At 51.6% G+C, this 25,458-nt stretch overlaps 1 protein-coding gene across 3 annotated transcripts in view; it reads left to right on the forward strand.

The window, feature by feature from the left end:
• Positions 1–25,458, forward strand: part of BRWD1 (bromodomain and WD repeat domain containing 1) — a 2,304,433-nt gene that overhangs the window by 175,385 nt on the left and 2,103,590 nt on the right. For all 3 annotated transcript variants that reach the window (XM_085621250.1, XM_085621251.1, XM_085621252.1), the window contains exon 7: positions 12,352–12,512. In XM_085621250.1, the coding sequence (XP_085477376.1) occupies positions 12,352–12,512 (161 nt within the window). The remainder of the gene's footprint in view (positions 1–12,351; positions 12,513–25,458) is intronic.

Genomic DNA, 25,458 nt, shown 5'->3' on the forward strand with positions numbered 1-25,458 from the left:
CTGTACGAACGCTTGCACACCTCCTATCAGGATCCCCAGTCCTTTTCTCCTACGCCCTCCGACACAGACGCAATGGAAGATTACATGGGTGATGATACCACCTACCCTAGGGATATCGATCCTGAAGAGCAGCAGGACCCAGATCAAGCTTGGGATGACCCTACAGACCAGGGTGCCGCAACAGATACCCAGGACACGCAGCTTTACGGCGCAAAAACATCTCCCACAGAGGACACTGCTGCCTTCAATGCCCTCATTGAACGTGCTGCAGCCAATCATGGAGTACAACTCCACTCTGACACGGTTGAGGAAGACTTCTTAGTGGACACTTTCGCCTCCTCCGAGAGAACTGTCAAAACTTTGCCCATGTTGAAAGGTGTTCTCAAACCTGCAAAGGACATTTTCAAGGAAACAACCAGGGCACGGGTGCTAAACCCCAGGATTGAAAAAAAATACAAACCTGCGCCTGGAGACCCTATGTACATTAGAGGTCAGTTACCTCTGGACTCCATGGTGGTTGCTAACGCTCGCAAACGAGCCCACTCGCAAACAGGTGATGCTCCTCCCCCAGACAAGGAGTCCAAGGTGCTGGAGACCTCCGGCAAGAGAATTGCAGCTCAAGCAGCAAACATCTGGCGCATTGCCAATACACAGGCCCTCCTGGCTCGCTATGATCGTTCACACTACGACACGCTAGAGTCACTACTCCAGCATCTGCCAGATGAATACAAAGAGGCAGCGGACCTCCTCATCAGAGAGGGACAACTTCTTACCAACGCATCCATTAAGTGCGCACTAGATGCTGCCGACACAGCTGCAAGGGCAATTAACACCAGCGTCATGTTACGACGACACGCTTGGTTAAGAATCTGCGGATTCAAACCAGAGATTCAAAACAACATCCTGAATCAGCCAGTCAACCCCGACTACTTATTCGGCCCAGAAGTTGACACCACCTTAGAAAAAATAAAGGACACTGACACTGCGAAGTCAATGGGGGCTCTGCAAACGCAGACGTTTCGTAGTGGCTCCTTTCGTCGCCCCGGGAATAGGGGAGCAGCTAGAGGCCAGGGGTCACAGCAGCAATACACTAAAGGGGGCACACAGAGTACCTACGATAAAACCAACAGAGGTGGATATCGTGGCTCCAGCACCAAGGGCAGGGGACGCGGTTACGGCAACACCAGGTCCTCACCCAAGAACAAACCGTGACGCCCTCTCCCTTCCCCCCGACCACATAACACCTGTCGGGGGGAGACTCCAGCGGTTCCTGTCCACGTGGAACACCATCACCACGGACAGGTGGGTCAGGGATATTATCCAGCACGGTTACTGTCTCGAATTAACCTCCACTCCACCCACAATACCGCCAAAGCACCGTCCTATGTCCGCAGAGCACTTAGCATTATTGCAGCAGGAAGTGCTAAGTATGCTGCAAAAAGGTGCAATAGAGGCCGTGCCCGTCAACCAGCAGGGGACAGGGGTGTACTCTCTGTACTTCCTAATCCCAAAAAAGGACGGGTCGCTCAGACCTATACTAGACCTGAGACCCCTCAACCACTACATTCTGTCAGAGCATTTCCATATGCTCACCCTACAGCAGGTTCTCCCGCTGCTCCGCCAGGGAGACTTCCTAGCCACACTAGACCTCAAAGATGCGTACTTCCACATACCCATACACCCGTCACACAGGAAATATCTCAGGTTCACTATTCAGGGACAGCACTATCAATTCAAAGTCCTCTCCTTCGGCGTAACAACAGCACCCAGGGTTTTCACCAAGTGCCTAGCTACGGTGGCTGCACATCTACGGAGACAACACATTCACGTCTACCCTTACCTGGACGACTGGCTTGTTCAGGCAAAGTCAGCCCAGCAATGTGCCAGCCACATGTCCCTCACCATTCACCTTCTTCACAGTCTGGGATTCTCACTAAATTACCCAAAATCACATCTCCAACACGCACACGTACAACAGTACCTGGGCGCAACCATAGACACTCTGGCAGCCACAGCTCAGCCACATTTAGTGAGGATCAACAGCATGCAACTGCTGATCACAAAGTTCAAACCTCAACACTCCCTTCCTGCGCGAGTGTTCATGCAGTTGATAGGCATGATGGCCTCCTGCATTTTCATAGTCCCGCACGCAAGACTACATATGCGCCCGCTTCAGGAGTGCTTGGCACGTCAATGGAATCAGGCTCACCGGCAATTAAAAGACCTAGTGTTGGTGAGCGGTCGGGCATACAACTCTCTGCATTGGTGGAATCCACAAAACCTTTGCAAGGGCCGACCGTTCCAAGAGCCTGTTCCACAAATAGTACTGACGGCGGACGCCTCTCTCCAGGGATGGGGAGCTCATGTACTCAATTACACAGTGCAGGGACTATGGACGACACAGCAAAAGAAGATGCACATCAACCTTCTGGAACTGATGGCAATCTTCCTAGCCATGAAGGCATTCAAAGTACACCTGTGCAACAAAGTCGTGTTGATCCGGACGGACAACATGACTGCCATGTACTACATACAGAAGCAGGGAGGAACACACTCTCCACAGTTGTCTCATCTGGCTCAGAGCATGTGGAAGTGGGCCATTCAAAGGAACATATTCCTCATGGCGGAACACCTCCCCGGCAAGGACAACCAGATGGCGGATCTGCTCAGCAGACACAGCCACCAGATGCACGAGTGGGAGCTACACCCATCGGTACTCCAACCGTACTTCCAGCAGTGGGGTCATCCAGAGATAGACCTCTTCGCCACAAACGAAAACGCAAAATGCCAAAGCTTTGCCGCCAGGTTCCCACATCCACAGTCGCAGGGCAATGCGATATGGATGAACTGGTCCGGCAGATTTGCGTACGCTTTTCCCCCAGCGCCATTAATACCGCTGGTGGCACGCAAACTGCGACAGCACTCACTGACACTCATCCTAGTTGCTCCAACGTGGGCGCGCCAGCCATGGTACACCACCTTTCTGGAACTTTCCGTGGTGCTGCATCAAAGGCTGCGGATCAAACCCGCACTTTTAACGCAGAACCATGGCAAAATTCAGCACCCAGATCCGCAACAGCTGAACCTGGCAATCTGGCTCCTGAAGTCTTAGAGTTTGGCTACCTAAACCTGCCACCTGACTGTATGGAGATCATCAAGGAGGCCAGGAGACCCACTACCAGAGCTTGCTATGCAGCTAAATGGAAGAGGTTTGTCATTTACTGCAACAACAATGACATTAACCCGCTAGACTCATCCATTCAAAACATAATCTGTTACCTCTTACACCTATACCGATGCAATCTGGCATACACCTCAATACGTATCCATTTAACAGCAATAGCAGCCTATCTCCAAAACAGGCAGCACCTCTCTTTATTCAGAGTGCCTGCCATCAAAGCCTTCTTGGAAGGACTTAAACGAATAATTCCCCCAAGACACCCACCAGCACCGGTGTGGAACCTCAACTTGGTCCTCACCAGACTGATGGGTCCACCCTTCGAACCTCTCCACTCATGTGAGATTCAATTCCTCACCTGGAAAGTAGCTTTCCTAATAGCAATCACTTCGTTAAGAAGAGTTAGTGAACTCCAGGCACTAACCATTCAAGAGCCATTCATACAGGTTCACGCAAACAGGGTCGTACTACGTACCAACCCCAAATTCATGCCTAAAGTAATATCGCAGTTCCACATGAATCAAACTATTGAACTGCCTGTTTTCTTTCAAAATCCACAAAATGTCGCTGAGAGAATGCTCCATACACTAGATGTAAAGAGGGCCCTCATGTACTATATAGACAGAACTAAGGATTTTAGGAAGACAAAACAACTTTTCGTTGCCTTTTCTCCACAACACAAGGGCAACGCCATTTCCAAAGCAGGTATAGCCAGATGGATCGTTAAATGTATTCAAAATTGCTATCAAAAAGCTAAACGCACATTAACGATTCCTCCACGAGCCCACTCAACACGAAAGTTGGGGGCGTCCATGGCTTTCCTGGGAAACATTCCTTTACACGAAATATGTAGAGCAGCCACATGGTCCACTGTACATACATTTACCAAACACTACTGTGTAGATGTACACTGAAAACAGCAGGCAGCTGTAGGACAGGCTGTTCTCAAAACTCTTTTTCAGACTGCTGCAGCTGGCACTGGTAGCCGCCGCTAATAGGAGGTACTGCTATGTATTCTATGCACAGATATGAATTCAGCAGCCCGCATGCCTCGAACTGAATATGCTACTTACCAGTATGCATCTGTTCTTGGCATGTAGGGCTGCTGACATTCATATCGCCCACCCTCCTCCCCGGTGCCTGTAACAGCTGCAGCTCTCAGAATTACTGTATAGCATGGTCATCACTTACTGTATCTACTCCATCACTGCCACAATGGCGAAAAACAATCTAAGGATGGAGAGGATGCCCATGCGCACTGTGGTCCAGGGGAGGAGTCACCTATCTTGTGATACTTCGAAGACTCTTCCAGGACAACAACGTGCAAACATCCGCACCCAACACTAGGCGGCGATCTATGCACAGATATGAATGTCAGCAGCCCTACATGCCAAGAACAGATGCATACTGGTAAGTAGCATATTCATTCTTTGGGAAGGGTCCTGAAGAAAATAACAACCGTGACTTACCATGTGTTATCATATTGACATTTGATTTAGTGTAACCTCTGTACCCGGGTCCGTGTGGTCCCCAGCTACTCATCTTTTGTGGTTGCTTGCTTCCCTTGGGCTTCTCTATGTAATGTTATGTCATGTAATCTGCCTTTATAGAGCGCATTGTGACCCTGCGGGTATCCTGAAGCTTGAACACGTGAGACCAGCTAAACTCGAAGTATATTGGAGGGCACGGGATCAGTAGAGCTAAAAAACCACGATCAAAAACGTATGCCCTAGGAAAGAGCCAAGTCTTCAACTTCTTTCTAAACGGCATCAGATTTTCCATCTGCCTGAGTTCGGCTGGGAGTTTGTTCCAAGCCGAAGCTGCTGCAATGCTGAAGGCCCTTCCTCCTGATCTGACTCTTCTAAACCTGGGCACTCTCACCAGTTTAGCTGAGGAGGAACGAAGGTTACGCAAGGTAACATACCATTCAAATCTGTTCTGTAATGGCTTGGGCCCAAGGCCATGCGGAGCCTTAAAAACTATGCATAGCGACTTGAACTGTACCCTCTGCAAAACTGGGAGCCAATGAAGCTCAGAGAGAGCCTGAGATGCCGATGATTGACATGGTCTCATTAGAGCTAGCTTGGCCGCCATCGAATGGATTCTCTGGAGTCTCCCTATCAGATGTTTAGGAGACTCCAGCAACAATGCGTTGCAGTAATCCAGTCGACTCAGAATGATACTCCCTACTACCAATGATCTAGTCTGTGTGGGGAGCAGTGGGAGGTTCCTTCGGAGCACTCTAATCAGAGTGAAACAGCTACCAGCTGTTTTATTTACTTGAGACTGATTACAATCAAAGCTGACTCCTAAATTGCGTACTGCCTTGGCGGGAATCAGTGGAGCTGTCACCAGGAGTGGCCAGAACCCAGTAGGTAGTGGGAGGGGAACCTTCCCAGCTAAGCAAGGCAGGATCTCGGTTTTTTCCCCATTAAATTGTAAATAGTTATTTCATAACCATAGTTTGGTATCGTGTAGACAGTCATGAAATATTTCCAGCGAAAGTGACTGGTGGCCTTCTAGTGACCAAATCAATTGAGTGTCATCAGCATAATTCACAAGACTGATGTTATGTGATTTGATGACAGCAACCAGATGCCTCATATAGATATTGAATAGAATTGTACTAATGGCAGAACCCTGTGGCACACCATGCTGGAAATTCATGAACTGTGATTAGTATGGGGGAAGAGCAACCGCCTGTTGCCTATCAGAAAGGTAGGATTGACGCCACTCAAGTGCCAGCCCTCCTACTCCTGCGAGCCAGTAGTACCTCGTGATTGACCGTATCAATTACGGCGGACAGGTCCAGAAAAATCAGAATTGCTGAATGTCCCATGTCCACCCGCATTCGAAGATCATCCAATACGGTAACTAAGGCAGTCTCTGTCCCATGTCCTGGGCAAAAGCAAAATTGCACATCCTCCAGTTTTCCGTTGTCTTCAAGAAACTGGGAGAGTGCTCTACTGACCAGTCGCTCTGTGATCTTCACTGGATAGGGCAGCAAGGAGATGGGCCTATAATTCTTTAGACATGCTGGATCTAGCGTAGTTTTTTCAAAAGAGATGTAATTATCGCTTTTTTCCAATATGTTGGCGCTATTCCACTCTCCAGAGATTGCTTGCAGATCAACCTGAGCACCGGAAAGAGCTCTGTTCCTAAGGCTTTCCATATTTTGTGAGGTAACCCATCCAACGGAGAGCCTGAGCAAACACTAAGGGCTAATTTGATAAAGTCTTCCCCTGATGCTATATCAAAATGATCGAGGCTACCAGAGGTCTCTGCCATTTCCTGCTCTTGTTTGTGGATGGCTAGATACCCCGGAGACTTTCATTTTGATCCTCCGTCGTGGGCATAATTCCCACTTGTAGCCCCTTTAATAATTTTTTCCTCAAAAAAGTTGGCCAAACCATCACAGAGATCTTGTGTGGGGGGAATCTCCTTTTTTGTGCAAGCAGCGTTAGGATTATTTTTAAAATAGTGAATATCACTAACGCTATTAGGAGATTTCAGAATAGAGTCAGTAATGCACTCCGCTTTTGCCATAGTTATTTCTTTTTTATAACTAGTTATGGTTTCTCTCCAAGCATTTTTGTCCTCGTCTCTATATGCTCTTCTCCATTTCCGCTCTGCCTGTTTACATTTCTTTTTCAAAAGTCTCATGTTATCATTATACCAGGGAGCAGAAGGTCTACCCCTTTTTTGATATATTTTAAGGGTGCGAACTGGTCAAGCCTCGTACTTATTTGATTACAAAAGTTCAAGTAATTTTCGTCACCTGTTTGCCTGCATCAAAAGTCCTATTCACAAAAAACTCTGGCAGTGGCTTTGCCTTTCCTACAAGTCCTCTCCAATCCCTACCTTTGAGATTCTTATTTTCCTTAGGGTTAACTATGTTCAATCTCGGGCTGACAATCCCGAATTGGACTAAATGGTGGTCGGACCAGCCTACTGGCAAGACTGTCCTCATCTCTATCAGGTCCTTATGTGCAATAATTAGGTCCAATACGTGCCCACCCCTATGCGTGGGCTCTAAGATCCACTGTCTCAGATTCATGTCTTCTCATGTCTGAAGAAGACTTTTATATCCTGACTCTAAGCTCCCATTAGGCCACAAATTAAAGTCTCCTAAAATTAGTAATCTTGAATGAGTTAACGCCATATTACTGAGGACGTCTGCCAGCGCACCCTGCTGTTGAGAGCTGGCTACTCCAGGTGGTCTATAGCAGACTATACCAGTCATTACATGTCCCTTGGGGTCCTGTAACGCAAATCTCAGTAGTTCAGAGTCGCTCACCTCGTCAATGTCTACTGATATAAAATCCCATTTTTCTTTAAAAATAATTCCAACCCCTCCTCCTTTCCCAATCAGACAGGGTTTGTGTAGTGCCTTGTAGCCTGGTGGGCACCTTAACCCCAGCTCCAGGTCTGACCCAGGATGTGTCCATGTCTCAGTCATAAAAAGGACATCCATATTATGGGTATCTAATAATAATTGGACCTCCACGCCATGTTTATGTGACCTACTTGTGGGACACCCCCGCGCCGCACGGCCACCAGCTGCTGCGTGTGCCCCTTCCGCTTGTGCCTCGCTGCCCGGCTGCTGCCGCTTGACCACGCCCCCTCCCTCGAGCCTCGAGGTCCGCGGTTGCTCCTGTGCCCTGCTGTCGTCTGTCTACCCTATTCAGTTCTGTTTGCATTATTCTGTGTGATTTCTTCTTTTTCCTTAATTGCCAGCATTGTCATACTCCGTCCCTCTGTTCCCTCCCCGCTCCCCGCTTCCCGCCACCGCCGCTAAGCCCCGCCCCTTTTTGCCTTCTGTATCCCTCCCCGCTCCCGCCTCCCAGCTGCCCCGCCCACCCGCGCACTTGGCCATATATGGCGACCGTGCGAACGCGCAGCGGTCACGCGCAGCGGGCGCGCCGATTGTGCGCCGAAGGCGCGCCAAAGGCAAGCCCGTCTACGCCCGTCCGCGCCTGGAACGCGCCCAGTGCCAGGACCCCTGGCCCACGACGAGGACCCCGACCGACCCTCCTGACGTACTCCGCCGCCACCCTCACCGCACTCAACACCGGCCGACTCCCAGAATGCCATCAAGCCACTCCACGAAGTACCCACGGACCTTTCAGCTGCCACGCCTGCAAGTTCTCCTGCATCCGGACCAGCCTCACACCAGCACCCGCCAAGTCGAACACCAGCAGCACCCACCTCAAGTGCATCCTGCTCAACACCCGCTCCGTCCACAGACACGCCATCGAACTCTGGAACCTTCTAGACGCCACAGCCCCCGACGTTGCCTTTCTCACGGAGACCTGGATGAACGCCTCTTCAGCTCCTGACATCGCCATCGCTATCCCAGAGGGCTACAAGATCGTCCGGAGGGACCGAAACGCCAACCAGATGGGAGGAGGCATCGCCATCATCCACAGGAACACCATCCGTCTCACGACCAGCACCGACAACACCCTGACCAGCGCCGAACACCTGCATTTCCAGATCCACACCAACCCGAAGACCACCCTCAGAGGCACCCTGATCTACCGACCCCCTGGACCACGCACACAATTCAGCGAGGACATCGCCGACTTCGTCAGCCCGCATGCCCTCCCCTCCGCTGACTACATCCTCCTGGGAGACCTCCACTTCCATCTGGAGAACAACAACGACCGCAACACCAGCACCCTGCTCGACAACCTCGCCAACCTTGGACTCAAGCAACTGGTGTCCACCCCCACCCACCTCGCCGGACACACACTCGACGCAGTCTTCTCTTCCAGCACAGACATCGACTTCAGCCACGCCACAGAGCTTCAATGGACGGACCACAGCTGCATCCACTTCACATTCAAGAGAGCGACGACCCACCAACACCAGCAACAGGCCGCCCGCAGAAGCTGGAACAAGATCACAGCAGACCAGCTCGCCACCTCCCTGAGCCAGCACCCTCCTGCCAGCTCAGCGAACCCCAGCCAGGCCGCCGACAACCTCACGACATGGATCAGCAACTGCGCAGACGAACTCGCCCCACTGAGGACCCCGCCTAGCAGACCCGGCAGCAAGAAGGCCCCATGGTTCACCGACGAACTCAAGAGCTCCAAGAAGAACTGCCGAGCCCTCGAGAAAGTCTGGAGAAGGGAACCGACACCGGACAACAGGACCTCCTTCAAACTCGCCACCCGGAAACACCACCAGCTGATCCGCGCCGCCAAGAAAACAGCATTCAAGGACCGGCTGGACAACAACGCACACAACTGCAAGGAACTCTTCAACATCGTGAAAGAGCTTTCCAACCCCAGCGCAGAAAACAACGACATCACCCCATCGCAAGACCTCTGCAACTCCCTTGCTTCATACTTCCACAACAAGATCGCGGACATACACAACAGCTTCAACAACCAACCAACGCACACCATGACCGAACAACCACCTCCACCCTCCACGCCTGGACCCCGATCAGCACCGAAGACACCATCCGCACGATGAACTCCATCCACTCCGGATCACCGACCGACCCCTGCCCTCACCACGTCTTCAACAAGGCCGACGCTGTCATCGCACCCCACTTGCGAGACATCATCAACACATCCTTCGACACCACCATCTTCCCTGAGAGCTGGAAACACGCCGAACTCAGCGCTCTACTCAAGAAACCAACAGCGGACCCCACCGACCTCAAGAACTACCGCCCCATCTCGCTCCTCCCGTTTCCAGCCAAAGTCATCGAGAAGACCGTCAACAAGCAGATGGCCGCCTTCCTCGAGACGAACGGATCCCTCGACCCCTCACAGTCCGGCTTCCGAGCCAATCACAGCACCGAGACAGCCCTCATCGCCGCCACCGATGACATCCGAGCCCTGATGGACAATGGAGAAACAGCGGCCCTCATCCTCCTAGACCTGTCCGCGGCATTCGACACGGTCTGCCACCGCACCCTAGTACGGCGCCTCAGCAACATCGGAATCCAGGACAAGGCGCTGGAATGGATCATCTCCTTCCTCGACGGAAGAACACAGAGAGTCCGCCTACCACCGTACAAGTCAGAGGCCTCCGAAGTCATCTGTGGTGTCCCTCAAGGATCATCTCTGAGCCCCACCCTCTTCAACGTCTACATGAGCCCCCTCGCGGCCATCGTACGCAAACACAACCTCAGCATAATCTCCTACGCCGACGACACCCAGCTGATCCTCTCCCTGACCAACGACCCCGCCGCCGCCAGAGCCAACCTGCACGAAGGGATGAAAGAGGTAGCCGAGTGGATGACGACCAGCCGCTTGAAACTGAACTCGGACAAGACGGAGGTCCTCATCCTGGGCTCCTCACCCTCCGCCTGGGACGACTCCTGGTGGCCTCCCGCCCTGGGCACCGCACCCAAACCGACAGACCATGCACGCAACCTGGGCTTCATCCTGGACTCCTCCCTCTCCATGACCAGGCAAGTCAACAACGTCTCCTCGGCGTGCTTCAACATCCTACGCATGCTACGGAAGATCTTCTGGTGGATCCCCACCGAGACCAGGAAGACTGTCACCCAGGCCCTCGTCACCAGCCGACTGGACTACGGCAACGCCCTCTACGCCGGTACCACCGCCAAGCTCCAGAAAAGACTCCAGCGGATCCAGAACGCCTCAGCCAGACTCATCCTCGACATCCCACGAACCAGCCACATCTCCGGACATCTGAGAGACCTTCACTGGCTCCCCGTCAACAAAAGAATCACCTTCCGCCTCCTCACCCACGCACACAAAGCCCTACACGACCAAGGCCCGAGCTACCTCAACAGCCGAGTAAACTTCTACGCTCCCAAACGCCACCTCCGATCAGCCACCCACGCCCTCGCCGCCGTCCCCCGCATCCGAAGAACGACTACAGGAGGAAGGTCCTTCTCCTACCTGGCCGCCAAGACCTGGAACTCCCTCCCGACCAACCTGCGCCTGACCCAAGACCACCTCTCCTTCAGGAAGAAGCTGAAGACCTGGCTGTTCGAGCAGTAGCGGCATCCCCCCCCCCCCCCCCCCCCCCCAGCGCCTTGAGACCCTACGGGTAGGTAGCGCGCTTTATAAGTGTCCTTGATTGATTGATTGATTGATCTGACATGAAGTAGGCCACACGCGAGCTTATCCTCTTTACCTAGCTTTACTCGCGACCTGAGAGGAGTAACTCCCTCCATCCCCACTCCTGACTCGGCAATATCTCGCAGCTCCCCACTTGTATAATGATAGCCCCTTTGTCCTCCGTGTGAAATACCTAAATGGGCAGTATGGCTGGCTCTGTGCGCGGTCGGTGTGCAGACGGGCGCAGACGGGCTTGCCTTTGGCGCGCCAGCATGCGTTTTAAAGCCCCTGATGGAAAAAAGACTAGAGCGCTGACCCAAAGCACAGCGGGCTCGCTCCAACAGGCGAACACAGCGGGGTCGAGTGCGCTGTTAGGAGTATATCACAGTATTTTAAAAAGGACACAATATAAAAACAATTTTAAAAGCAGTGCAATCTCCAAAGTGCAATGTGCAAATTTTGCCGCAACCACCTATGCTATTTACCTGTTTTTTTAAGTATTTCCTTTGGGTATTTTATATCTCCAGCTAGGAGATATACCAAGGTAGTTAAATTAGTGTTGCGATAATAAATACTACAGTATTATTATAAACACTTGTTCGATTCTTTCCTGCTGTGAAGGCTTACCGACTGACTATTGTGGTAAATGCACCTTCTTTACACCCCCCTGAATAAGCCTTAGCTGCTCTCCATAGCTACCTCGTGAGAGCTTTGGTTATCAGGGCCCTAAACACTATCACGAAGGGTTGTCTGGACTTACTGCACAGTGCCTCACCATAGGTGGACACTATTTACTGAGTCAGTCTCCCACATCCTTCTCTTCAATGGGATATTCTTCAGTAGTCATAAGCACTGAATAGTCCCACCCATGTGCAGGGACCCCTGCCCCCACGCACGTGGGCGGGACTACTAAGTGCTTATGACTTTGATGAGGATCTCCCTGGCAGAGAACTAGGATTACAGGTAAGCAGTTCATTCTAATGAATATGTTGATTCCATGATGCAAATTATATGAACATTGCATTGATTTCTTTACAATTGATTTACAAATGATTCTGATACTTGCTTTTATGTCCACTTTTTGTGGCCTGTGTTCATTGTTGTACTTTTGTGCTGTCCTAGTGGAGGTGGAGCGCGGCAAGAAGTTGACAGGATGTGTTCGTTTTAGCTCCGCGTTTCCAGGAAGCATGTATCAGCACATAAAGATGCACAGGAGGATTCTTGGTCACCTTTCTTCTGTTTACTGTGTAGCCTTTGATCGCACTGGACAAAGAATTTTTACGGTACGTAGTTGCTGTATCTAATTATACTGCAGAACAATCTTTTGTACTGAATAGTTATGCCTTACCTTGTGAAGTTCTGTTCCAAATTTTAGGCAGTTTTATTTTTAAGGCAGTATAACCATTCTTGGTAAATCATCTTACATTTAAACTAGGTGATACATGAATTTAGCATTTCCATAATCCTATTTCAATTAGCCCCATAAACTATAAATCAGTGACTGGGAGGTTGGGGGGGAGAGGGGGATTTGGGGTGGTACTGCTGACAACACGGAACTTTCTGACCACCCTATGAGGCTGCAGTTTAGTTGCCTAATTATGGGGTGGGGAATGCTTGAGTCCCTGCCTTAGGGTGGGGTGACTCTGTTGGGGATAGTACTCCCCAGGTCAGTGGTTCTTAACCTTTTGACTTCTAAGGACCCCCACTTAATCATTTGTTGAATCCAGGGATCCCCACAGTAAATAAGGTAATCCCAGCACCTGAGCCCAAGCAATTTTGATGATTTGAACATGCAGCGCTGTAAACCAATACCCAACAATCCAGAAACAAACATTCATCAAGCACAAAATTGATAATATATTTTATTTAATTGGCAAATAAATAATTGTAAAAATCAAATTTTTAATGGGACGGTTGGAGTTTTTTTGAAATTTATTTGAGGCTGCCCATCATTCATACCATATTTTGTTTGATGCACTTGCACGGGTTCCATGAATCAATCTGAGGATACCCACTTACATCACAGCCCCAATTTCAAGTTCCCCAGATCAAAGGTTAGGAACTGCTTCCCTTGATGATTTCATGAGTTAAAAAAAGAAAAAATTACGGAGACTCCACCTGGTCCCCCATGGACCTCGCAATCTGACCCAGGATGAGCTTAAACAAATATAAGATTTTAATATCGAATGTTCGAGGAATGTCTAATATAGCCAAATGATATAAAGGGCACTCCTATTTGTCACACAGAGGGATAATATCATGTCTATGCTTCCAGAATCAATCTCGCAAACAGAGAGGGAAAAAACTCTAAATGAAGTGGAAGAGGTGGAGTCTGTCCACTAGATACTCCTCATATGCTAGATGAACACTTATCTGGATAAGCCCCGGGGTCCATTCAAGATCTACAACTAACTAATAGACGATAATGACAGATGTTTTTTTAGAGACTAGACTTTGTGGCAGACGTCTGCTATTGGGTAGCATTTATTCGCCGAACATAGGGCAAACACATTTCATCTCATCCCTTCCCCCGGGATTTCAAACTGCCCTTCACAACCCTTTTTTTATCGGAGCCTTCTGTGGGGTATATCTGAAAGAAACACGTTAGTTAGATTCCTCACCTTAGAATATCCCCAGGCGTCAGGCTGGATCCGGAAAGATTTTTGTAGCAATACCCCTTGCGCGTCGGTAGGCGTCGTCTGCGGCTCCGCGTCCGGCGTCGTGCGCCTGAGTGACGTCGTCGGAGCACTTAGACGCCGCCCTCGCGCGCTGACGTCAGCTCTTATTCTTTTTTCCACGCCAGTAAGCGCAGATCCGGGAAGAGCTTACCCCTAGTCAATTTTTGACTAACTTTTTTGGTCGACTGTTGGTGCCAGTAGGATGCCTGGTTTTAAAGCCTGTGACGCCTGTCATCGACTGATGTCGGTGACGGATCACCATCGCCGGTGCCTCTTCTGCCTGGGGGCAGACCACAACGCGGACTCGTGCCCCGACTGTCAGGCCTTGACATCGAAGGCTAGGCGGGAGCGGTCCCGCAAGCTTCTCGAGCTTCGCCACTCGGCTCCGCGCCGCTTGAGGTCCCGGTCCAGGAGAAGGTCCAAGGACCGGTCGCGGAGCCGCAGTCATCGACATCGCTCGTCGGGTTCTTCGGGTAAGTCGAAGCACTTCAAGAAGTCCAAGAAGCGACATCGCTCTTCGGACTCCCCTCGTGGGTCGCGCAACTCGGCCGAGGGTCAAGGTGGTACCACCCCCGCGGCTCTGCCGGAGCCACAGGTGCCGCATCCGTCCCCATACCCTCCGGTCCCTGGGACTGACGCGACGCCGGCGGAGATCAGTGCCTTCCTCTCGGCCATGAGAGGCCTGGCTCCGCCGTCGACGCGCGCCTTCGGGCCCCGCGGACTCGACTGGGCGACCTCGCGTGCCGGCGGCTCCGGCCCCGGCGCCGCCGACGGCTCCGGCCCCGACGTCGCAGGTCCCCGAGGGATCCAGGCCTGGATCTCTGTCGGTCGACCTCGTCACGCCTCCTCTGCCGGCGCTGACCCCGGTTCCACCGCCGGCGTCGTCCCCGGACGACGCTGTTCCCCTGTTTACCCCCATTCCGGACCCGATGCCGGCGCTGCTGGATGAGCAAATCTACCGTCCGGCTCCGTCCCTTCCTCCTGTGTATCAGGACTCGGATGACGGGGGTGACTGGGAGGGATCTGAGGATCCTCTGGCCAGACAGGCCTATCCTTCTCAGGACTGGGCAGACTAACTGGGGGATTCCAGTGGTCTGGACACCTCACCGGACGCTGGTTTCATCTCTCCTCCGACTGTGGCGTTGGAGGAAGGTGCAGCTTTTTCAGTGGTGCTGCGCAAGGCGACCGAAGCCCTTGGGCTAGACTTGCTTGCTGTGGCCGTGAGGACTAACGTCCTCACTGAGGTGCTTCAACCAACAGCAAGCTCCACAGAGCCTCTGCTGCAGTTTAATGAGGCCCTCGTCGACGTTCTCCAGGGCACTTGGTCCAAGCCCTCCACAGTACCTCCTGTGGATTGGAACGTAGCCCGGCGCCACCGCCGTGCTCCGGGCGACCCCAGTTTCCTGTCCCAACACCCCACCCCTGAGAGTCTGGTTATCCAGGCCTCTACATCTAAATCCTCCTTCCCGTCCGCTCCTCCGGACAGGGAATCCAAGAGGTTGGAACAGTTCGGGAAGAAACTGTAATCGTCCCTGAGCCTGGGGCTGCGGTCTTTGAACACCGCTTGCATCTTGGACCGTTACTCCCACTCTCTGTGGGATGCGGTGGAGGACTTGCTGCCCCTGTGTCCGGAGGAGGCCCGGACACGTCTCTCCCAGGCACTTGCTAACGGGCGAGATGCAGCACGACATGCCATACGGTGTGGACTTGACACCACGGACTCGCTGGGACGGCGATTTCCACCACAGTGGCGCTTCGGCGTCACGCCTGGCTGAGGTCCACGTCATTTTCGGGGGATGTCCAGAGTTCCCTCGTGGACATGCCCTTTGATGGCACTCGCCTTTTTGGTGAGAAGGCGCACAGTGCGCTGGCTCGGTTCAAGGACTCCCGGGCCACGGCCAAGTCCTTGGGTCTTTCGGCCCCGCGCCCGCAAACCTCCGCCTTTCGTCCCTTTCATGGCCAAGGAAGGGGCGCCTCCTCACGTCCGCCCAGCCACCGGCCGCAGAACCAACCTGCACGGGGTCACGGACTTGGATTCCGCCGAGGCGGTACTGGAGGTCAACGTGCTGGTCAGTACACATCCACCCCGGCAGCATCCGCCTCAAAGCCCTCCTAGTCCGAGCTTTCAGGCCCATTCCACGCCAGTGGGCGGCAGAGTTCGCCATCACCTGCTCCACTGGCGCTCCATCCCGTCGGACAGGTGGGTGCTGCAAATCGTCCAAAGGGGCTACTCCCTCCCCTTCGAGACGACCCCTCCAGCCATGCCACCGCTGAACCACCGTATGTCGGGGGATCATTTGCATCTTCTACGAGAGGAAGTTTCGGCCCTCTTGGCCAAAGAGGCCGTCAAGTGCGTTCCTGGGCCGGAAGTAGGTCGTGGTTGCTATTCCCACTACTTTCTGGTTCCCAAGAAGGGCAAAGGGGGCCTACGCTTGATCTTGGATCTCAAGAGCGTCAACGCCTTCCTCCCGATGGACCGTTTCAAGATGCCACCTTAGCTCAGGTTCTGGCTGCCCTAGACCCTGGAGACTGGATGGTAGCGTTGGACTTGCAGGACGCTTATTCCCACATCCCCGTCCTGCCGGCCCACCGGCGTTACCTGCAGTTCACGGTGGGTCAGGAGCACTTTCAGTTCACCGTGCTCCCCTTTGGCCTCACCAGTGCCCCTCGGGTGTTCACGAAAGTGGTGGCGGTGGTCGCAGCTCATCTGCGCAGATCAGGGGTCCCAGTCTTCCCCTATCTCGACGACTGGCTGTTAAAGGCGGGCTCGCCCCAGCAAGTCGTCTCCCACCTCCAGACTACGGCCGACCTCCTGCACTCGCTGGGGTTCTCCATCAATGTGCCGAAGTCGCGCCTGAGTCCCTCCCAAAAGCTCCTTTTCATTGGGGCGGTTCTCGATTCAGGCGCAGTTCCGGGGCTATCCACCGGAACAGCGGGTCCAGGACATTCAGGCCCTGATTTCCATCTTCCGGCCTTTGTCCTGGGTTTCGGTCAGGTTGGTGCTGCGGCTTCTGGGGCTGATGGCCTCCTGCATCCTGTTGGTACCTCACGCCAGGTGGCGGATGCGGGTTCTGCAGTGGGACCTGAAGTTTCAGTGGGCCCAGCATCGAGGCAACCTGTCCGACCACGTCTTGATCTCGGAGGGCACTGCGAACCAGCTGCAGTGGTGGCTCACGAATCGTGATTGGGTCAGCAGCAGATCCCTCTCCCTACCCCAACCGGAGCATGTCGTAGTGACAGATGCGTCCCTCCTGGGATGGGGGGGGGCCACATGGGAGAGGCGGAGATCAGAGGACTCTGGTCTCCGGCGGAGACTCGGCTCCATATCAACCTCTTGGAGCTGAGGGCGATCCGGCTTGCACTAAAAGCCTTCCTTCCCTCTGTCCGGGGAAGTGTCGTGCAGGTGTTCACAGACAACACCACCACCATGTGGTATTGCAACAAACAGGGCGGGGGGGGGTCTTGGACCCTTTGTCAGAAGGCTCTGCGCCTCTGGACATGGCTGGAACATCAGGGCATCACCCTGGTGGTTCAACATCTGGCGGGCTCTCTGAACGCCAGAGCAGACTAACTCAGCCGCCGGTGCATGATGGATCACGAATGGCGTCTGAACTCTGACGTGGCGCAAGGTCTCTTTCTGCAGTGGGGAGAGCCTTGGTTAGATCTATTCGCCACCGAAGAGAACGCGCAATGTCAGCAGTTCTGCGCGTTGGAATTTCCAAGGCGGCACTCGCTCGGAGACGCTTTTTGTCGCGAGTGGAGTTGCGGTCTGTTGTACGCCTTTCCGCCTGTACCACTTCTGCCCAGAGTGCTGAAGAAGATCAGGCGCGACCGGGCCCAAGTCATCTTGGTGGCTCCGGATTGGGCACGAAGGTACTGGTATCCCGAGCTACTCAGTATGTCCATCGATCCCCTGATACGTCTGCCTCTTCAGGAGGACCTTCTGTCGCAGCAGCTGGGGAAGGTCCTACACCCGAACCTGTCCAGCCTCCGCCTCCATGCGTGGAGATTGAGCGGCGACAGTTGATGCCATTTGACTTGCCTCCTGAAGTCTGTGATGCCTTTCTGGCAGCCAGGCGTCCCTCCACAAAGACGGTATACGCCTGCCGGTGGAACAAATTTGTGGCATGGTGCACAGCATAGGCTGTGGATCCTCTTTCCGCCCCTCTTTCTGAGGTTCTACTCTTTCTTCTTTCTTTGTCCCAGCAGGGCTCTGCTCTGGGCACCTTGAAGGGTTATCTTGATGCAATCTCTGCTTTCTTAAGGCTTCCTGATCAGCCTTCTCTTTTCAAGTCCCCTGTTGTCTCTCGTTTTCTGAAGGGCATTACTAATATAATCCCTCCTGTTCCATTCGTAATGCCTCAGTGGGACTTGAACCTTGTTCTCACTTTTCTGATGTGCGCTCCCTTTGAGCCCCTTCACAACTGTCCACTTCGTCTACTGACTCTGAAAACTGCCTTCCTGGTGGCTATCCCCTCCGCTAGGCGGGTGAGTGAGCTCCAGGCTCTGTCAGCTAAGCCTCCCTTCCTTTCGGTTCATCCAGATAAGGTTGTCCTCCGGACCCGTCCTTCTTTCCTTCCTAAAGTCGTGACTCCCTTTCACATCGGGCAATCTGTCACGTTGCCCACCTTCTTTCCGCCTCCGCATCCTTCAAAAGATGAAGAGAGGCTCCACCGTCTGGACCCAAAACGTGTGCTGTCCTTTTATTTGGACCGCACACAACAGTTCCGGGTGGACGACCAACTTTTTGTTGGATATGTAGGTGCTAAGAAGGGTAAAGCTGTGCACAAGCGGACCATCTCGCGATGGGTCGTGTTGTGTATTAAGATCTGCTATTCCTTGGCGAAAAAGGTCCCTCCTATTGGGCTGAGAGCCCATTCCACTCGGGCAACAGCGGCGACAACTGCCCTGGGACGGGGAGTCCCCTTGCAGGACATCTGTCAGACGGCAACGTGGGCTTCACTGCACACGTTTGCCAAGCACTATTTCCTGGACAGCCAAGTCCGGAGAGATGGCCACTTTGGCCGTTCTGTTCTCCAGGACTTTCTGGTGTGATCTTGGTTCGCAGACCCACCACCAGGGTTGGTATTGCTGGGGTATTTATTCTAAGGTGAGGAATCTAACTAACGTGTTTCTTTCAGATGAACAAGTTACTTACCTTCGGTAACGATGTATCTGTAAGAAACATTAGTTAGTTAGATTCCTCACCGACACACCCAGCCTCCCCATTCTGCGAACCGACATCTAGGGTTGAGGTTCTCCCTTTCAGGGCCCTAGATTTTTTGGCACCAGTGTCGGTCTCTTGCATGGCTCAGCGTCCCTGGTGCGGAAAGCTATGTATAAGAACTGACGTCAGCGCGCGAGGGCGGCGTCTAAGTACTCCAACATCATTCCGGCGCACGACGCCGACGACGGACGCGGAGCCGCAGACGACGCCTACCGACGCGCAAGGGGTATTGCTACAAAAATCTTTCCGGATCCAGCCTGACGCCTGGGGATATTCTAAGGTGAGGAATCTAACTAACTAATGTTTCTTACAGATTCATTGTTACCGAAGGTAAGTAACTTGTTCTTTATGTACATTCAGATCCGTCCCACCCTCTCTTCCCTTGTGCATGCAAGGGATATGTGTAGCACATTGGTTTTACAGGGATGTCTGTCACAGGCACACAAGACTTCAGTGGTTTGCCAGTTATCATTATTGGATCTTTCATAGATTCACACGCTTGAATCATTCCCAGTCGAAGTGGGAGTCCCACGGTACCATAGTAAGCAGTATGTATTGTTCCATAGGCCATAATGGCTATGGAAGTCGCATTTATAGCCTATCTATGTACTTTGGTTTTGTTTCAAGTTTGGCCCTTTAAAAAAAAAAAAACAGACGACACCAGCCTCGATAATACTCCAGACAGAGGCTGGATCCATCAGATTTTCTGCTGCACGTCGTGTGAAGTTAGTCTCCCTGAGCTCTGCTCCGTTTTTCTTGAGATTACTTCTGTACTTGTTATATCTTTACAATGTCTGAATCTTAAAAAGTAGGTCTCTTCAGATCCTGCAAATCCTGTGGGAAAAGATACTGCATGTGGATGACCTGCAAATCCTGTGGGAAAAGAGACTGCATGTGGATGATCCACATAAAGACTGCCTGTACTGCTTTTATACGCAACATCAGATAAAGGAATGCAGAATCTGTCTTACCTTTTTTAGCAAAGACCCTGCGAGACAGAGAAGGACATCTTATATGGCTAAAGGAATCCAAAGCCCAGACATCCTGTGCTTCTGGTAAAGACAGTGATTCCTCCCATACAACTCAAAAAAGGTCCAGATCTTCTGACCATGTGGCTTCTGAAGGAAGTAGAAAGGCCTTAAAGATCCCCTACGAAAGAAGAAATAACACCTTTAGTCCATAGGGCGGCCTCATCCCAACCATCTACTCCTACTGACAGGAAAAGGGTGCTAAAACTGCATCCTTCCTCAGAGCCGTCGTTGTCAACACAACAAAAATCATTGACTAGTCAGATGCCAGCAGTGTCGACGATATGTACGGCAGCATCGTCGTTTAAAACAGTGACGACGACAGCCCCCTGCAGCTACAGTTGTAAGGGCATCACCAATGGAAGGTCGAGTCTCTAAGTCACTATCGAGGAAGGCGGAATCGGCAGATGTCCAGTCAGCGCACAAGCCATCAACGAGGGCACCATCTACAGAGATGTCGGCATCTAAACTGTCGATAAAGGCATGGATGATGGATGCACAGTTGACACCCGCACCGTCGACAAAGACCTCCTCTATGGATACACGGTCGGCACAATTATCATCCTATTAGGCACCGGCAACGACAGCAGTGTCGACGAACGTACCGTTGACGGATTATATATGAAGGCAAGCGCCGAAATCATTGACTGCACTCTAGATATCGCCTCAACAGAGTTTCGACAGTTAGCAGGTGCGGCTCTTTTAAGAGGACGAGGGTGGCTCAAGGGTACATCGTTCGGACAGAGGTGCAGCCTAACATTCTCGACAAGGCCTATGATGGTTAGTCCCTGGTCGGTAAACATGTGGATGAGGCTTTGTTGACAATAGACTGACACGGCCAGATCCCTTGGCACCGTGCAGTACCGCAAATTACCCTTTTGTGGTGTCAAAGGGGGCGGTTTCTTTACCTATAGAGGGGACTACCAACGACCCCAACAATATCAAACTCACTCTCCACCAATGTTCCCTCTATTTTTTTTCTTCTGTATGTGGCAGTGTAAGGTCTATGTGCGCTGTAAGCAAGGCTATGTGCACGAGTAACCAGACTACATGTGTTGGTGCAGCGCCAAATATCACTCCAAACTTTTGCTTAAAAAAGTGAAAAGACAGTGCATTTCCACACATGCGGTGCCACGTGAAGGGTCTTAAGGCAGGTTTGAAACCATCCCACATAGCAATTTGAAACCTTGGCAGCTATGTTGCTACATTTCTTTTCTTAATAAAGCTGGGCTGCGGGGCAATTGTGTGCATTTGTTAAAGTTTTCATGTTAATTGCATCTCATGATGGGTGCTGTGATTAACATGAAAACTTTAACAAATTCTCTCTTTCAGAAGGAAAAATAATATGATGATAACTTAGATATTATCATTTTATTTTGCGCAGGTTCGGGGCTGGGTTAGGGTAGGGTTGGGGCCAGTGGCTCAGGGGGGGTGTGGTTTGCAAACTCTGAGTGCACATGACTGCTTGGCCGTCCGTCTTGGCATTACAGAGCCTGGTGGGGAACATGACCAGGCCCCCAGTCCTCATCCGAGCGCCGATCCAGGGCGCTCAGACCAATCACAACTCTGCATTGCAGTGTGGGGATCCTGGGTGCTTCCTGGACTCGCAGGAGGAGAGACTCAGCTGGCAGAAGAGGTAAGTGCTAGTTTTTTCCCCCCTCTTCTTGTACTCTCCATCTCGCCCCCTCCTTCTCTGTCACTCCCCTGATCTCTTTTGCCCCAACTTTGTTTCTCTCTTTCTCTAACTCAACCCTTAGCTCTCTATATTTTTTCTCCCCCCTCTCACCACCCCCTCACGGTACCTAGGGACTGAATCCAGATAGGCGAAATAAACTACTCTGGCTAGATGAGACAAGCCATTTGAAGATTTTAGTGTTTGAAATTGCTAGTTTTTAAACTGTACTTTGCCTGCAGTCACATTTCTTGGTTAGACATGCATTTTTCAGCATTTGAGCTGTAACGTGGTAAAGTGTTCTGAATTCAGGTGGAATAACAAATTGTTGGAGACACAAAACGAGACGTGCATACATCAGGTAGTGTATTTTCAAAATAGATTTCACTTTAGGGGGAAGCAAAGCCTATTGACTCCCACTGCCCTTTCATACCGAAAGATTCCAGACAAGCATGAAGTTCTGGTTCCCTCACCTGTGCGTAGTAAGACAGTATTAAAATATTGTTTAAAGAAAGTATGTATGTAAGTATGTATGTATGTAAGGAATTTGTAAAGCGCTGAAATCACCCCCACAGGGGTATCTCCGCGCTACCATAGAAAACAGAGCAGACTGGCATAGATTACTCTAACCTAAATAATTCCGTCTTAAGGAGTTTTTTGAAATGCATGAAGCTAGAGCATTTTCGGAGCTCCTCTGGTAGGGAATTCCAGTATTTTGGGGCCAGGAAAGCAACTGTTTTACCTCCAGATCAAATTTTCTTGACGCGCGGGACCACCAGCAGCCCTTTGCTTTCTGATCTAAGACACCGATTCGGGCGATACGGTTTAAACTTATCTTCCATATAACTCGGGCATTTGCCAAAAACCGCTCCATGGGCAAAGCAGCCGAGCTTGGCTGTTGTTCTTCTTTTTTTTTTTTTTTTTTTTTTTAACTCTTTTTATTAACATTTTCATTTCCAACGATTTCTGCAATACCATATCGTTCTTCACAACGTACATTACATCTTTCTCGTTTCAGCCTTTGTTGTGCATTAAGGACCCCTTTCGGTTTCCTCATTACCTTTGCACCCGTCTCTTTAACCACATCAAAACACCTCTCTTCAGAGCTCTTTATACACACCCCAGCTAGTCGGAGTTGTCTGACCGGGATTCTTCCTGCGGGGGATCACAGATGTTGCCCCGATATTCATTCCACTTCCCCCATATCTTATTCCATTTTTTGGGGCATCCTCTGTGTATGTAGACCGATTTTTCGGTTACCATTAGTTTGTCCATACCATTACACCACTTTTGGAGTGTCGGGGCTTGCCTGGCTCCCCTCTGCTGCGCAATATCTCTTTTTGCTAAGGCCATCCCTAGTGCTACCCATGTTTGCACTGCCTGATTAATGTCTGCTGCTTCCCAGACATTCAATATGCATCCCCTTGGTTCAGGAACCAGTGTTATACCAGTTACCTGCGCGATTGGGCGCATTATTGTCTTCCAGTAGTTCTGGATTTCTACACATTGCCATATTATGTGCCAGAACGTGCCCGGTTCCCCGCACGGTCTAATGCAAAGCGGTGTATCGGCTCTGTGCAATTTATGCAGTAGTGTCCTGGTGTAGTAGGTACGATGCAGTATCTTCAGTTGTATTAATTTAAATCTAGCTGAAATCGCCACTTCTCTTGGGGATGCCAACGCTTCCTGCCAATCCGTCTCATCCAGCTCACCCACGTCAGTCTCCCATCTAGCTTTTAGGGTTTGTGTTGGGTCTGGTTGGTTATTTATGATTTTTTTGTATGTGAGTGATATAGCTTTCTTCGTCATATGGTCAGTAAGGAGCCTGTCCTCCGCCGTCTACTCTTCAACGACGATCGACGTCAAGACAGATCATCGACGCCAAGACGTAAGTCTACATCTTTAACGTCGAGACCGAAGTCCCCGTCGTCGACTCAGAGATCAGCGTCGAAGGACATGTATACGTCTGCGTCGAGGCAGAAGCTTCCGTCGACGTCAACCAGGCACTCGACGTCGAGACCTCCGTCATTGTCACAACCGACGTCGAGACAAGATCCTCCGTCACAGGGAGTTCGACGTCCAGGCAGGACCTTCCAGCGAAGACGTTCGACGTCGAGGCAGGAGCCTCTGTCGAAGCGAAGACGATAGACGTCGAGGCAGAAATCTCCGTCGAGGCGAAGACTATCGACGTCGAGGCAGAAGTCTCCGTCGGCGACAAGAAGGTCGATGTCGAGGCAGAGTCCTCCGTCAAAGAAAAGAAGGTAGACGTCGAAACGTAGGTCTCCGTCGAGGCGCATGCCTTCGCCAAGATCAAGAAGATCGGCGTCGAGACAAAGATTTCCGTCAAGGACCACGTCGAGACAGAGGTCTCCGTCTGTGTCAGTCCCGCCGTTCCATTGCCAAGTCCGGATCTCCAGAGGTGATTATCTCGTCCGCAAGTGGCCAGGACTCTCCCTCTGGACATCAACATTCGGTAGAAGAAACTCATCGAGAAGAACGGAAATCCCCACGTCGTTCTCCGGTTAGGGAGGAGAGGTCTCCTTCCATTCATCTCTCTCCCAGATGGATGCAACCATTACATTTCTCGACTGACAAGACACAGACGACTGGTGTTCGACGAGCTTCGAGTCCGGCTCTCAGGTCTCCTCTAGCTCGCCTAGCTCAGGATGCAGATCTTTCTCCACGAAGAGGAAGAGCTCGTACACGCACTCCTGCTCCACCCTCCAGGGGGAGATCAAGATCACGCACCAGTAGGAAGAGACGCAGGTCTCCAACGCCTTCCTCCTCTTCTACATGTTCTTCAAAAAGAGACTACTCGCCCACCCTTACTGACATTCCACCATCAAGGATTTCTCCTGTGGACGATGTAAGCACATTCCAGGACGTGCTTTCTAGGGGGGCGGCCAAACTTAACATTCCTATGCCAGTTCAGCAAAGTATGTCTTCAGTTATTTTTGAGACTTTGAACCAGAGAACATCTTCTCGTCCGTTACTTCCATTAGTACCGGGTCTTCTTAAATCTATGATGGACATTTTCCTCACGCAGGCCACACTCCAGTCTTCCCCGGCAAGAATTCTAAAAAAGTATCGTCCACCGGAGGGGGATCCCTCTTTCCAAAGTCAGACCCACCACCGGACTCAGTGATTGTGGCTGCTGCCAGAAAAACCCATTCAATAGCCTCCTCGTCTACAGTACCACCAGACAAGGGGAGAAAGACACAAGACTCATGGGGGAGAAAAGTATGTGGCACTTCGGCTTCCATGGTTAAGATCTCCAGTGCTTCAGCTCTCTTGGGACGATACGATAGAGCTTTATGGGACTCTCTGCAGAGGTTTACAGAGAAACTGCCCAAGGAAGACCGTAAGGGCTTCGAGGAAGTTTTACAGGAGGGCAGCTTGGTGGCGAACCAAGTAATTAGTGCTGCGGCGGACAGAGCTACTCTTTCAGTACACTCCTACGCACACGGAATATGTGCCAGAAGATCTTAATGGCTTCGCCTTACAGCACTGAAGCCAGAGGCGCAGTCCTGGATTCTCAACCTGCCATTTTCCGGTTCATCGTTGTTCGGCACACACACAGATGAAGAAATGGCACGGATGAAGACAGAGCTAGATACCCTCAAA

The sequence above is a fragment of the Triturus cristatus genome, chromosome 8 (assembly GCF_964204655.1).
Source record: "Triturus cristatus chromosome 8, aTriCri1.1, whole genome shotgun sequence".
NCBI classification, from domain to species: domain Eukaryota; kingdom Metazoa; phylum Chordata; class Amphibia; order Caudata; family Salamandridae; genus Triturus; species Triturus cristatus.